The sequence below is a fragment of the Pipistrellus kuhlii genome, unplaced genomic scaffold (genome assembly GCF_014108245.1).
Source record: "Pipistrellus kuhlii isolate mPipKuh1 unplaced genomic scaffold, mPipKuh1.p scaffold_m20_p_14, whole genome shotgun sequence".
Lineage (NCBI taxonomy): Eukaryota > Metazoa > Chordata > Mammalia > Chiroptera > Vespertilionidae > Pipistrellus > Pipistrellus kuhlii.
In genome coordinates, this window is record NW_023425449.1 from 31,121,763 (window position 1) to 31,137,608 (window position 15,846).

At 35.4% G+C, this 15,846-nt stretch overlaps 1 protein-coding gene across 7 annotated transcripts in view; it reads left to right on the forward strand.

Moving 5' to 3' along the window:
• The window catches only part of CSPP1 (centrosome and spindle pole associated protein 1), an 81,647-nt gene that overhangs the window by 4,409 nt on the left and 61,392 nt on the right, over positions 1 to 15,846 (forward strand). For 4 of the 7 annotated variants that reach the window (XR_006741586.1, XM_045581460.1, XM_045581462.1 and 1 more), the window contains exons 2-5: positions 4,075 to 4,183; positions 6,026 to 6,125; positions 12,446 to 12,549; positions 12,900 to 12,923. Coding sequence is in view for 6 of the 7 variants with exons in the window: in XM_045581460.1 (XP_045437416.1) it covers positions 4,085 to 4,183; positions 6,026 to 6,125; positions 12,446 to 12,549; positions 12,900 to 12,923 (327 nt within the window). In the remaining variant the exon portion in view is untranslated. The remainder of the gene's footprint in view (positions 1 to 4,074; positions 4,184 to 6,025; positions 6,126 to 12,445; positions 12,550 to 12,899; positions 12,924 to 15,846) is intronic. The other 3 variants (XM_036437094.2, XM_045581463.1, XM_045581464.1) reach the window with 1 other exon arrangement.

Here is a 15,846-nt window from a genome sequence, read left to right on the forward strand (position 1 = left end):
CAGAATTATGTGGAGGCCTTAGTTCAGAGTCGAAAGAGGCTTGTTAACTTTTTTTTAGATTAATGGCATTTCTGCTTAAATTATGTATACAGTTTTATAGCAAAGTATATTTGTATACATATATATAATCCAAACATTATTTTTTTTCTACTAGACCCGTGTTTTTCAACCTTTTTTGGGCAAAGGCACACTTGTTTCATGAAAAAAATCACGAGGCACACCACCATTAGAAAATGTTAAAAAAATTTAACTCTGTGCCTATATTGACTATATATAAAGTAATTCTCTTGAATAGGAATCAAATAAACACAAAGAAAGTATTTTATAATTACTTTATTATGAAATATTAAGTAAACAAAATAGTGAAAAATTATAAAATTCTTGTCTTGTCTGCACCTACGGCACACCAGGCAACATCTCTCGGCACACTAGTGTGCCGCGGAACAGCAGTTGAAAAACGCTGTACTAGACAAAAAATATTTAGGAAGATTTGGAGATTTTAAGTGACTTTTTTTTTTTCAGCATGAAAAGTACTATCTACTGTTAAGCTGTTTTGAATTTTCACTAGGAAAAAATCTTTTGTGACAAATAGCAAATTAAAAATGGCTAAATATATTAACGTGTTGGCTTGAGGTATATTTGCTATAGCCATTTTAAAAAATATTCTTTTTTGAAGTAAATAATAGAATGATATTCATATTATGTACTACTTGTATAAGTTTCAACATATTTGTTTAGGGTAAAGCTTGCTTGTCTGCATTTTTACATATTATCCCTCAAACATTAAATTCAGTGGGTGCTTTTTAAAAACTTTTGATATTGCTGATTGGTTCTCATATTTTTCTTGTCAAATTATGTTGACTTGCTTTTCTTTATAGCCTTCTTTTAATACTCCTTCTTTGTATTTTTTCTAGTTCAATTCAATTGTCACCCCCCTCAATGGAACATTGCTCAGAATGTAGTTCTGGTCATTGCTTCCCCCCCCCCCCCCCATCTGCGCTAATTTATTAGGTCTAGTAATAATTAATGTCGTTTTCTAATACTTTTTTAAATCGAATTTATTTAAACAATACAACAAAATTTAATCAACAATATAGTTGCCGTTGTTTTTTACTACTTGTGCCCAACGCTCAGGAAGCATTTTAATCCCTCTGTTGTAAAATTCTTGTGATTTTGATGCAAAAAATTCGGTCAATGCATTTTTGAGGCATTCTTCATTATTAAATTTTTTTCCAAGAAGAAAGTTTTGCAAAGAACGAAACAAGTGGTAATCAGAAGGGGCAATATCAGGAGAATATGCAGGTTGAGGGAGAACTTCCCATTCCAACTGGCGCAGTTTTTCAGCAGTGATTCTTGCAGTATGTGGTCGTGTGTTATCGTGGTGAAGAATTACGCCCTTCTGATTAATCAGCGCGGGTTCTTTTTCTCTTAAAGCTTGGGCTAACCTTTCCAATTGGGCACTATACACTGCACTTGTAATGGTTTAGTTAGATGGTAAAAGTTCATAATGAAGAATTCCTTTAAAATTCCACCAAACACACAACATCACTTTTTTCGCTTGCAAGTCAGGTTTTGGCGTGGGCTGCAGAGCCACATTTTTGTCCAACCATTGAGGCTGCCTTTTCAAATTAACATATAGCACCCATTGTTCATCTCCGGTAACAATTTGCTCTAAAAACGACAAACGGTTTTGACGAGAGAGGAGCGAACTGCAAATTGTGACTCTTTGATTACGGTTGTTGTCGGTCAACTCTTGAGGAACCCATTTTCCAAACTTTTGGACTTTGCCAAGTGCACGCAATTGATTGGAAATTGTTTTTTGTGAACAATTTAAAGTTGTCGCAAGCTCTTGTTGGGTAATTTGAGGATTTTGCACCAAAAGAGCTTGAAGAGCTTCTTGATCAAAATTGGACACACGGCCTCGACCACTCTTGTCATCTAACGAAAAATTTCCCTCGCGAAATTTCTCAAACCAATGCTGGCATTTTCTGGCGCTAACTGCATCTTGACCAAGAGCACTACAGATGTTTTTTGCAGCCTCACTTGCTTTTCTTCCTAATTGGAACTCGTAAAGCATGCAGTGCCGAATATGCTCTTCATCCGCCATCTTCTTAGCCCTAGTTTTGCAACAAAAACCAAACCAAACACAAACTTTTTCAAGCAAAACTTGTTAATTGCACTTCACACGTTCTGTAGATACCACGTGTTTGAAGGTTATGTCAATACAAGTCAACGCCAAGCAAGATTTTAAACGAATGTTAAAAAACGACATTAATTATTACTACAGCTTCAGCTATCTTGAAAAGAGTTAACTTTTTCTCCAAGGTGCTCTTATTGGCTCTAGATCAGTTTTTATTTTTTATTGTTGTTAATCCTCACCGTAGGATTTTTTTTTTCATTGATTTTTATAGAGTGGAAAAAAGGGAGGGAGAAAGAGACACACACACACACACATACATACATACATACACACACACACACACACACACACACACACATATCGTTGTGAGAGAGATTCATCGATTGGTTGTCTCCCGTACATGCCCCGACCAAGACCGGGGATTGAACCTGTGATCCATGTACATGCCCTTGACTGGGAATCGAACCCAAGACTTTGAGGTGACACACTAACCACTGAGAAGCACCGGCTAGGGCTAAAATAGTTAATTCTTTTTTTTTTTTTTTTATATATATTTTTATTGATTTTTGTACAGAGAGGAAGGAAGAGAGATAGAGAGTTAGAAACATCGATGAGAGAGAGTCATCGATCAGCTGCCTCTTGCACACCCCCCACTGGGGATGTGCCCGCAACCAAGGTACATGCCCTTGACCGGAATCGAACCCGGGACCCTTCAGTCCCCAAGCCGACGCTCTATCCATTGAGCCAAACCGGTCTCGGCTAAAATAGTTAATTCTTAAATAAGCATCCGATGTGTTCTATTTCCTTGAATTTGAGTCTTGAATTTCTAACCAATGGCTGGAAATTTTCATTAGCATCTTAACTAGCTCCACCTTAACATATCTAAACTAAACTTGTACAAACCAGCTTCTTCTGACTTATTTCTGTCTAGGATTCCATCCAAGTATTTAGTTTCTAGGACTTAAAATTTTAGTTGTCAGTGGCTCCTTTCTTGCCACCTATCCAGTTAGTCACTAAGTTTCATGGGTTTTTGAAAAAGGTATATTTAAAAGAGTACTAGTTTCAATGAGGAAAGGATAGTCTTTTAAAAAAAACAGGATTGGAATAGTTTTATATCCATGCAAAATCAACAACAACAAAAACACCCCAAACCAACAAAAAAACTGAACCTTACACTATTTGCAAAAATTAGAACAGATAATAGATTTATTACCAAATATGTTTCATTAAAATTGTTTCTCTCACACCTGTAAGAGAGAAAACTATACAGCTTCTAAAAGGAAACATAGAAGAAAATGTGATCTTGGGCTAAGAAAAAATTTCTTACATATGTCATAAAAACAAACAGTTGATTAAAAGTTGATGACATATAAATAAATTGGATTTCAAAAAATTAAACTTTTGGATATTGCACAGGTGTTTATAGCAGCTCTATATAATTTCCTAAACCTGGAAGCAACCAAGATGTTCTTTTTTAGGTAAATAAACTGGTACAAGCAGACAATGAAATATTATTCACTAAAAAAGAAATGATTGATCAGGCCATGACAAGACAATTAGAAGCCTTAGCAATGCATGCTAGTCAGTGAAGCCAATACTGTAGGATAACAACTAAATGACATTCTGGAAAAGACAAACTCTGGGGACTGTAAAAGATCAGTGGTTGGCAGGGATGAGAGTGGAGGGAGAGTTGAACAGCTGGAGTACAGAGGACTTTTAGGGCAGTAAAATGACTCTGCATGATTCTACAATGGTGGATACATGTCATACATATCTCTAACCCATAGAATATACACCACCACGAATGAACTCTAATGTAAGCTGGATGTGCCAATGTGGGTGCATGTTATTAGCCTAAAAATACTCTGGTAGAGTTGCAGCTTTGCTCATTGCAATGTTTTTTTCTTTCTTTTTTTTTTTTTTTTTTTTTACAGATTCTGAAAGATGGCTGATAATTTGGATAAATTTATTGAAGAGCGCAAAGCCAAATTGGCCCAAGAAAAGGCAGAATTGGAAAGTGATCCACCTTACATGGAAATGAAGGTAAAGTTAATCGTTTCCTTCAAATATGCTTCATTAATAATTGTTTTTGAAAATTAGTCCTGTGTAAATGCAGACATCCTCTTCTCCGAGTCAGAATCTTTAGTTCTGTACTGTAATTTGGCTGTGCTGTGAGAGCTTGGCTCGACAAGATTTCAAATGCAGTTCTTTTATCACACAGTTTCTCCTCTGTAGAGTTTTAATTAATACTTTATGTGCTTCATAAAATGATTAAGGGGCTAGCTCTAGTATAAGGAACTTTCAGAATAGAAACAATAGATATGAAAGCAAGTTCTCATCCTCTGTGGGAAAAGTTAATATTTTAATGAATTATTATCTTAATTTTTTGAAGCCTACAAAAGTGAATTTATTGGAATAGTTTGTTACTTTGTATACTTTATTTTCAGAATGTAAATTTATTAAAATGTTTCCGAAAGCAATGTCTGCAAAAGGTTTCTTAAACTTTCCTAATTTTTGTTGAAAGTGATTCATCCATTTTAGCAATATTTACTGAGATTGTGCTAGGATACTGTGCTGGGATCTGACAATACAGCACTAATCTACTATAGATATGGCTCCTCCTCTCATGGGCTCAGTATATGTAATAAGATACAGGATATGGATTAATCTGTGCCATATGGTCCATCATAATGAGGGTAACCACATACTGTATGTTGGTTTGCCCAAGATAGTCCTGGTTTACTTGTTGTCTCATCTGGTTTAGCATATGTCTTGGACAAACGTATCCTGGTTGAAATGATAAATATTATGGACATCATAATTATAATAGAATGTACATAGCTAACATTTATTGTAAATAAAATATGAATGAGATAAAGTCTGAGGTTACATTGATATTTCATATGAGTTTATGAGATAAATATTGTTATTATCATTTTCCAAATGAGTAAACTGTGGCATGGAGAAATTAAGTACTGTAATGTGTCTAAAGTGATAGCAGAACAAGGCTTTGATTCCTGGCAACCTGAATCCTGTGCTTGTTCCGTTAACCACCACACTAGGTTGTCTTTTCTGCCATAGTACCTGCCTCTTACAAGGAATGGTAAGAAGGACTTTAGATGTGTTATCTCATTTAATCACAATATCCCTGTGAAGTAGATGGAATTTTTTTGTATTTGTTTTACAGATCAAGAAAGTGAGGCTTAAAGGAGTTAGGTAATTTGCCCATGTACATAAGAGGTGGCTTATGGATCTGAACCTTCATGTGTCCAGCTCCAAAGTCCATGCTCTCAACCATTCTATAGTCTTTAGGATTAGTTTACAGTGTTTGGAAAGAGTTACTACATAGCTTTAAATACAGCCTTATTATAATTTCTGATATGAAATAGTACATAATGTTTAAGCATTAGTTCAAGTATTACCTATTCAGTGAGGCCTTGCGGTCTGGCCCCCCATCATTTTTGGGCCTCCAAACCCTGCTGTATTGTTTCCCATAGTTCCTTTCTCCCACTTTCTACGTATTACATAGCTTAATTATGTATTATGTTTATTGTTTGCCTCCACAATAGTCTATATTTAAGCTCCAGGGAGGCACAGATTCTTTTTTTTTTTTCTTTTTTTTTTTTCCCCACATGTATTTTCAATGCCTGGGATAATGCATGGCAGGAACTCAGTGACTGTTGATAAGTGAGTGAGCTAAATGTTAGAACATTTATTATAGTATTAACTGCTTTTGTTTAATTCCCTAAACTTGACACTTACATTTCTTCTATGATGTACCATGTAATTTTGTGAAGTTGTTAAATAAAAGTATTGAGATTAATTGTATATTTTGTAGAGTTTTTTTTCCCCTCTCTGCTTTTGTAAATATTGTATCTCTTTCAGGAAAAAGCATCAGAGAAGCTTTCTGAAAACAGTAAAATATTAATCTCTATGGCTAAGGAAAACATACCACCAAACAGCCAGCAGCCCAGGGGTTCCTTAGGTATGTCATTAGGTGTGCTAAATTGATTTTAAGATATTCTAAGCAGGCTGATGTGAAAGAGCTTTGTCTTGGAAGAAATCTAAGGTATTTTAAGAATCCTGGTAACTCTTTCCTTTCTGAAATCTTACATGTGACAGATCAATAACATGTGAAATATATATACTAAGAACCTTGTACTTTTTAAAAAAATGCTATTGCTTTGATTATGATTTATGGAATTGTAGCAGTAAGTATAACTAATAAAAAATTAATTGAAAAATTTGTGTGTGTGTGTGTGTGTGAGAGAGAGAGAGAGAGAGAGAGAGAGAGAGGGAGAGAGTGAATTAATTATTGAACAAAAATGGACTTGCTTTTATTTAAAAATCAAAAAAATATGCTGAATGGATACAACATGCTGTTTAGTGAAAGACCATTTCATTATTTAAAAAAAAATTATTTTTTGCCGAAACCGGTTTGGCTCAGTGGTAGAGCGTCGGTCTGAGGACTGAAAGGTCTTTCCCCCCAAAAAAGAATCTGAAATTTGAATTTAAAAAATCAGCCTATTCTGCCGTTAAACAGTTAATAAACCACCTTGTCCTTGAGTGAAAGCAAAGTTAATTATGTACCAAACTGATTGGTACTTAGAGTAGATTATGGAAGGTGTCAAATAGCACTTACTGTGTTAAATTGAAATTATTAGCCTCCTTGTTTCTGGTCTAGATGCAATGCCTTTGGGCAAGCACTTACACTTCTTAACAGGGCTTGCCTGTTCTTAGAAAGGCCTGTCTGTAAGGCCTGGCCCTTGGCCAATGTTTGGAACTTACCTAGTTAGTAAACAGTTTTCTGTACTGATACAAAACTTTCCCTAAGTGATAAGAATAGTTCATTGTCCCTGAACTGTTTGTAAACCATGTGATTTATGCAGAAATGGCTGCTTTTGGGGAGTCTGGTAGTGCTAGTCAAGAGTGTGCCTATATGACCATCTCACAATAGACGCTTAGGGCACTAAGTCCGTAATGAGCTTCCTGGGAAGGTAACACTTCACATGGGTTGTCACAACTTCTTGGAGGATTAAGGGTGTCCTGATCAGTGGTCGGCAATTTCATTAGTTAAAAGAGCCAAATATCAACAGTACAACGATTGAAATTTCTTTTGAGAGACAAATTTTTTAAACAAACTTCTGTCACTACTTCTTCAAAATAGACTTTCCCAGGCTGTAGTATTTTGTTGAAAGGTCACACTCAAGGGGACAAAGAGTGGCTTGTGGCTCGAGAGTCCACAGGGAAGAACTCTTGGAAGTTTGCATTTAGTTACCTCTGGGCTTTGCCCCATGTACCTTTTTCCTTGGTTAATTTTGCTTTGAACCCTTTCACTATAGTAAACTGTAAAAATGAGTATAATGACTTCTGCATTCTTTGAGCCTTTCTAGTGAATCCCCAAACCTGGGGGTGGTTTTGAGGACTCCCAACACTCCTTTTCAGTGCTCTCACCTCTATATTTTGGGTACTTCAAGAATTTGTTTTCAGTGTCTGTAGTCCTAGGAGTTTCACTGTTCTGGGCAGTATTTCTCACTTTTATATCAGAATGCCATTGTTCAGCATTGCAGGCTCCAAAATGTACTGGATTTATTTTGTCTGTCATGCTGTGAAGTCATTTTGGAAATTTGCAAGCAAAAATATTTCAGATTACTAAAGTAAGATAAGAAATTTTACTCTGTTACTAGAAATTATTTTATATGATTTTTAAAAATTCATTTTATTTTTTTCTTTTCTTTTTTCTTTTTGATTTTTTAAATTAAATTATTATCTTTGTACATATACCATTGCCCCCCCTCCCCCCCATACTAAAAATTCATTATCAGAGCTCAGCTGTTGTTGCTCAATGGTTGAGCATCAACTATGAACCAGGAGGTCGTGGTTTGATTCCTGGTCAGGACACATGCCCAGGTTGTGGGATGTTCCCCAGTAGGGGGCGTGCAGGAAGCATCTGACCAGTGATTCTCTCATTGTTGATGTTTCTATCTCTCCCTCTCCTTTCCTCTCTGAAATTAATAAAAATATATTTAATAAACTATCAGAAAGCAAGCAATAGCAGAATTTTACATTGCAGAAAAGTTACTAGAGTTGAGACTAAGCTAAAAAATGTGGAGACTTTTGAAAGTAGACAGAAGGAAATAGTTGATTTTGTTTACTAATTTTTGGTTGCACTTTCTAATTACTTTTATTTAGCATATTTTATCTTAGATTTCTCTCTCTCTCTTTTGTTAATCCTCTTCTAAGGATATTTTTTCCATTGTTTTTAGAGAGGGTGGAAGCGAGGGAAGGAGGGGAGGAGAAAGAGAAACATTGATGTGAGATACACATAGACTGGTTGCCTTCCACAAGCACCCTAATTGGGGGTGGGGAGCAAACCTGAAATCCAGGTATGTGCCCTTGACTGGAAATGGAACTCGAGATTCTTTGGTGTGCAGGCTAACCCCTGAACCACACTGGCAGTTCTTTTATTATAAACTAAATCTCAGACATTCTACCTTTCTTGTTCAGTTTGTACAAGTGGGTGATTTGTAATACCTTTATACTTGAGGTTTGATTATAATGTTCTACTCAGTTAATATATTCATATCTTTGATATGTCACCTGCTTAGGTAAAGGCCTGTTATTATTATTATTATTTTTTAACTTAATCTTTATTGCTCAGATTATAACAATTGTTTCTCCTTTCCCCCTCCATAGCTTCCTTCCACCCTGTTCCCACCCCACCCTCTGCCCTTCTCCTCCCCCATTGTCCTCATCCATAGGTGTACGATTTTAGTCCAGTCTCTTCCTGCACCACCACACTCCTTTCCCCCTGATAATTATCAATCCACTCCCTTTCTTTGCCCCTGATTCTATTATATTCACCAGTTTATTCTGTTTCTCAGCCTGTTATTATTTCTTATAATTTGTCCTTTACTCATACATAATGCTTTCTCATGGTAATATAATAAAGAAAAGAGGAAGCTAAGTGTTCCATGGTAATTGTTTTATAAAGTATTTATTTTTTTTATTTTTTATTTTATTTTTTATATTTTATTGATTTTTTTACAGAGAGGAAGGGAGAGAGATATCGATAGAGAGCTAGAAACATCGATGAGAGAGAAACATCGACCAGCTGCCTCTTGCACACCCCCTACCGGGGATGTGCCCGCAACCAATGTACATGCCCTTGACCGGAATCGAACCTGGGACCTTTCAGTCCGCAGACCAACGCTCTACCACTGAGCCAAACTGGTTTTGGCTATAAAGTATTTATTATGAGTGCTATGTTAGAAGGTATATTGATTTTAAAAAAGATTATATACTTCAGTTTTAAATATTATATTTAACTCACAAATACTGTAGAAGCCAAATACTTGTAATTGGGTAATAATGTTAACTATCTTAGAGTGATTCTGTTGTCTGGTGAAGTGACATCACTTCACATTACTCTAAAATGACACTAAGGCCTTACTTGCCACCAGAACCACCAGAAGACAGCTGCTCTGAATAAGTAAGTCTCACCATGTTTCTTATCTCATTAAGTCCACTGTGAAATCAGAATTGTTAATGCATAGTGTTAGGTAAATATTTAAATTGTTCCATATAGTTCTTAATTTTATTTTTATCACCTACCTTTAATGCCACAAAATGAGGGTGCTAAATGACAAAAATAAAAATTAAAAAGTATTTTCTGTTGACTAAATCTTAAATTAATAAAATTTTAAATAATTCAGAAGACATTATATATTACTTTTTAAAAAGACAATTATTATATGAACCAGTGGTAAAAAGCAAATACTCCTGGTAAATAAAAGTAAATAGTATGAACAGTATTTTACAAATGAAAATGAATCAGATTTCTTTTCCTATTCTTTCACATAAGTCACCAAGTGAAATTGAAAAACAGCCCAGGCGGTGTGGCTCAGTGGTTGAGCATTGACTCATTGATTCCCGGTGCCTGGGTTGCAGGCTTGATTCCCAGAAGGGGGCATATAGAAGGCAGCTGATGCGTTTCTCTCTCATTGATGTCATTTCTCTCTGTCCCTCTCCCTTCCTAAAATCAACATAGTTAAAAAAAATAAAAAAACAGTAGTAAAAGCCACCTTAAACACGTGACTTTTCAGAAAGCTGTGAATTACTTGTTCCCTGAGAGGAAAGCTCAGCATGTTGGGAGGCATCCTCCTTGCTGCCTGTTGTCTTTTCTCTTTGACACAGTAGAGCATCCTTTGTGACTACGTAACTACAGATAGGTAACTGTGGTTACCAGTAATTATGCTTCCTCTCTATATGCAATCAGATGAAAAGCAAAAAGGAAATATTAAGAATAGTGTGTCCTTCTCTTTCCTTCCTCATACTCAGGCATTCATTTATTTATACATTCACACCTTAATTCAGTGAACATTTCTGGGGTATAAGTTGTGTGCCAGGTATTATAAAATTGAATAAAGCATGGACTTGGTTTTAATGGGTTTAAAAAATGTTTTTTATTGATTTCAGAGGAAGGGAGAGGGGCCGGGGCGGGGGGGGGGGGGAGAGAGAGAGAGAGAGAGAGAGAGAGAGAGAGAGAGAGAGAGAGAAAGAGAGAGAAAGATAGATTAATGATGAGTGAGAACCATAAATCGGCCTCCTCCCACTAGGACCAAGACCACAACTTGGGCATGCGCTTCTGATTGGAATCAAATCTGGGCCCCTTCAGTCCATAGGCTGGCACCCTATCCACTGAGCAAAACCAGCCAGTTTATAGTTTAGTTTCTTTTGTGGTACTCTATTCTTAATGTAAGAATTCAAACATTCTCCCTCTAGGATTAAATTCTGTATCTATAAAAACAAGGTTTAGATTCCTTTGTGAGGAAGAATGCCTTTCTAGGATAAGTTAAAATTCTAGGCATCTGGAATGCTTTAGATTCTTTTGGAAAGAAACCTGGGAGCCTGCGTAAGAGGTGTCCTAAGGAATCTATATCCTCATTCTTCAGGAGTTAAATAGGAATCTATACCCTCATTCCTCAGGAGTTAAATAAACTTAGTCTGTTTGCCCCTGAAATAGCTCAATGATGTAATAAAGCAGTGATATGACGCTTTCAAGTTAAGTTGCCATCATTTAGCTGCATTGTGAAGAATAAGGCACACAAATGGTGATCCTTATTAGTTCATACAGCAGTCATTTACTTCATCTATACTGGTTGTTGCTGACTCTAAAGAAATTTTTTATTTTGTTTACAAATAATTTTTTTATATATAGGACTAAAAAAGGTAGGGGGCTTTAAAAATCAAATACCTGATATCTGTACTTCTTGACATAGTATTTTAGCATTTAAAATATTCAAAAAGTATTTAATGTAATAACAGCTTTATTGAGGTATGATTGATATAGCATAATGTTTACCAATTTAAATGATTATAATTTAGTTGTTTTTAGTGTGTTTAGAAGTTGTACAGCCATTATTATTGTCATCACCCAAAATGTAATTTTATTTTTGAAAGGAAAAACCTAATCTATGGAAGGAAAAACCCTGCTCAACATTGAAATTTTTCTTTAAAAATTATCCTTTTACTGAGTTTTTGTTTGGGATGATGAAAAATTTTTCATAGTGGTGATGGTTGCAATTTTGAATGAACTTAATGGCACTGAATTGCAAAAATGGTCAATTTTATATATATTTTTGCACAATAAAATTAATATTTATGTGAAATCAGAATTGGTAGTTAAACTTTAAAAATTTTTGGAAATTTCAGTCTGAGCAACACATGGTCCTCATTTTTTCAAACATGTCATAGCAAGGATATTCTTGTAGGTTAAAAATCATGTTACTAATTTTCAGATTAAAAACATATTAGCCAGCATGTTATAAGTATTTTTATAGAAATTTCAGTGGAATTAATTGAAGTAAAGTGTTTTTTTTTTTGCTTTAATTTTCCTGTCCTTGAAAAAACAAGATGCCAAACAATGTAGAACTCTTACATAAAGGGGGAGTTAGTGAATATAACACACATGCGTACATATACATGCACATGCACACATGGTAACATATAGTAACTGTTTATAGATGCATAAAAAGTTTCTGGAAGGAGTTAGAAGAAACAGTAATGTCAGTTGTTCTGGGAGGAAAGCTGGGTGGCTGGTTTCATGGATACGAGTGATATTTTCCAATATATAAATTATTACCTATTAAACATTTTAAATAAAAATTTTATTATCCTGATTCTAGTCTCAGAATCAGCATGACTTTGTTCCTTCGTATACTGTGCTGTTACAGGAGAGTGGATTGAAATTAAGATTTGTTTGAAAATGAGCTACATTACTTTAAGAAGTTGTATTTTTTCTAGGACTTGATTATGGATTGAGTTTACCACTTGGGGAAGACTATGAACGGAAGAAACATAAACTAAAAGAAGAATTGCGGCAAGATTACAGACGCTATCTTACTCAGGTAAAAAGTTCTGTTAATTAGTTGAGTCTTATGCTTCAGAAGTCATCGAGCCTGTAACCCCAGCATGTGCCATCAATAGGAATCAAACCTGTGACCTCTTGGTTCATGGATTGACACTCAGCTAGTGTGAGCCACACTGGCCAGTTTTAAAATTCAATTTGCTTTTTAGGTTATAAGGTTATTTTAAACAAGCATGATGTCTGTAGTCATCCTAAGATATTCTTAGTTTTTAATCTACTTTATACTGTTTGTCCCAGATTTATAAATGCTCTCTTATTTATTCTGATTTTCACATGGAGAGAAAGGATTTTGAATACATTTCATCTTTGGTTTGTTTCCTTTGACTTTAGGGTATTACGGAAGCAAAGAGAAAGGTAGGGTTGCCTGCAAAATGTTCTCCTTTAGATTTTTATTTTTTTAGATCTAGTTGCTTGCAATCATTGGCATTTATGATGTTGCTGCTCTCTCATGGGAAAAACAGCTTCATTTGTGATTTTGAGACTTTTGAATGGCTCCAATTTATGTTGCTTTTAGCAAAATGACATTATAATTTTCCATTAATTCAGTTAAGCATTATTTTGATTTCCACTTTGCATTTGTTTTTGTTGTTTTCTTATGCATACTTTAGAAATGTTCTGCATCATGCTATAATCATATAAAGATTGATAAAATAGTAGGATTTTCAAAGTACTTTTAAGATATTTTTGAACTGGGTTGTCAGGATTTGGATGACTAGATATTTTTTTGCATCCAAACATGTAAATTGCATTTGTAAATGTATATTGGAAAATAAAGACAAACAGTCTTATAGAATTATTTTTAAAAATAATCTCTCATCCATTCAGCATTAAACTCTTACCATGAAGATGAATTAGGTATGAATCCTGTCTTCAGTGGGCTTAGAATCTAGCTGTAGAGATAATATTCATACAAAAGTAATAACTCTAAATGAGAAGGATAGTATTGTATGATTAGGAAAGGCCTCAGTGCTATTTGAAAGGCATGATAGGATAGAATTTGGATGTTCTAGACGAATTCAAGGGAGGAGGGAAAGCTTTTCGGGTGGGGAGTTTAGAATAAAGGGGGGCTTGTGAGGTAGACTTTAGCTTTATATGAATGAGGCATATCAGGTTTACCAGCCTGGCTGAGTTAGATTCTTTTGAGAGCAGTGAGAAGTAATCATGCAGACAGAGAGGTTAGGATCTGGTTAGAAGGCAGTAAATGTTTAACTTGGTGTATAATAGGCAGTGGTGACATATTATACCTGCTTAAGCTGCCTGTGAGGAGCTTTGTAACTGTTTTAGGACAGTTAGTTGTACATATTAGAGACTCTTATTGTCCTAAATTAATATCACAGATTTTTAATTGATCTCCTTCCATTAATTCTTAGACAATTCTCCATGCTGCTTTTCAGAATGATCTCTCCTTTTTACTGATTTAAATACTTCGGTATCTTTCCACTCACTGTTGTCAGGGTGAACATTGAATTCTGTAGGATGGCATGTGAGGTCTTCCATGCTCCAGCCTGCCTCTCTGGCCTTGTACCTCATCATTCTCCCCAAACCCCCTTCATTGGGTGGGGTTTTCCTCTGATAGCTCTCATTTTCACTTGTACTATAGTACTTCATAGATATATGATTTTAAACAAAGAATGGTGGTGGGAGGCATAAGAAGAAATGGCCTTAATAAGGGGAAAGAGATCAAGGAGTAAAAATGTTTAAATTCAAAGGACTGTGAAGTTTTTTTTTTTTAAATTTCTTTATTGATTAAGGTCCCACATATTTGCCCTCATCCCCCCCATTCCCATTCCAAACCCCTCCCCATGCCTGTCTCCACCCCCCTGTTGTCCGTAACCACCGGTTAGGCTCATATGCATGCACACAAGTCCTATGGTTGATCTCTCCCTGTATCCCCACCCTCCCCTACGTTCCCTCTGAGGTCCGTCAGTCTGATCGATGCTTCCCTGTCTCCAGATCTGTTCTTGGGACTGTGAAGTTTTTGATGTTGGATTATCAAGAAAGTAGTTATGGTAGAGGAACAGTAGTTCCTTAATATAAAAGAGACAGTTTTGGTTGATATCTGAGAAAGGGAGAGTGGAAAGAAAGCAAAGGAAAAACAAAATGACATAGGATATGGGGATGTGGGTACAGTGGCTTCCTTGACCCCTGGATTATGTACACTTTTCCAAGTCTCATTTTTTTTCTGTATTTCTTGTGGCTTTGGGACCCCAAGCTTGTAGATAGCATGAATATTTTTAAAAAAATCAAATCTTTAAACTTTGTTAATGAGAACCATTAAAACAATTACTATATCTACCATGTTCTTTCCTATTTTTAGAATAAAAGACACGACCATCTAACAGTACAAGAAGGACATATTCTCAGAAGAACAGTTATTAAATTGATTCAGTAAACATATAATTTCAGCCCAGACCTCTCTACTGAACCTCAAATTTTTGTATTTGGCTGCCTATTTGACTGACATTTTCACTTAGAAATTTAATGAGTAGCTCATGTTGAACATGTCTAAAAGGGAATTCCAGATTTCTGTTTTTCCCAATCCTATTTCCTAGAAACCTGGACTGCCTGTAGGCAGTTCTTTGTATATATTTATAATACTAGTAGCCCTGTGCATGAATCTGTGCTCTTGCAGCTTACTGCTCCACCCTGCCCTTCTCAGCTCTCCATCGCTTGCAGATTGGTTGTGATGTTATGGCACCCTGGCTTTGCATATTTGCATACTCCTCTATTTTGCATATTCTTCTATTATTAGATTTTGTCTTAGCACTTACCACCTTCTAATGTACATTATGTTTATTCTTTTTTGTCAGTTTCCCCTGTTGAATATAAGCTTTAGGAAGGCAGAGTTCCATTGGAAGGAGATCATGTTCTCTTCACTGATGAGTCTCAAAAGTATCAAACAGTTTTGAACATAGTAGGCATTCAGTATTTATTGAATGAATGAGTGAATGGTTAAAATTCTTTTTTTCTTTTTTTGCAACACATTGTATTGGCCTTATTGTTTATTTTATTCATTATATTGAAAATTTCAAATATCCTGGACCTGGATTGGGAGTGGGGAATTGCTCAGTGAAGGAGTGAGGCGCTTTATCTATCTTTCCCAGGATTGGAACAGGAGTGTGTTCTATTGTAAATGTATAACTCTACAAATGATTATATTTATTGTTTGCCTTGATATATAGGGGATTGAATAATATGACTCATGAGTCAGATTATTTCCCTTGACAAATAAATTTAGAGTTCTACCAACTTTCAGATTAGCTTTTGTAGCACAAAT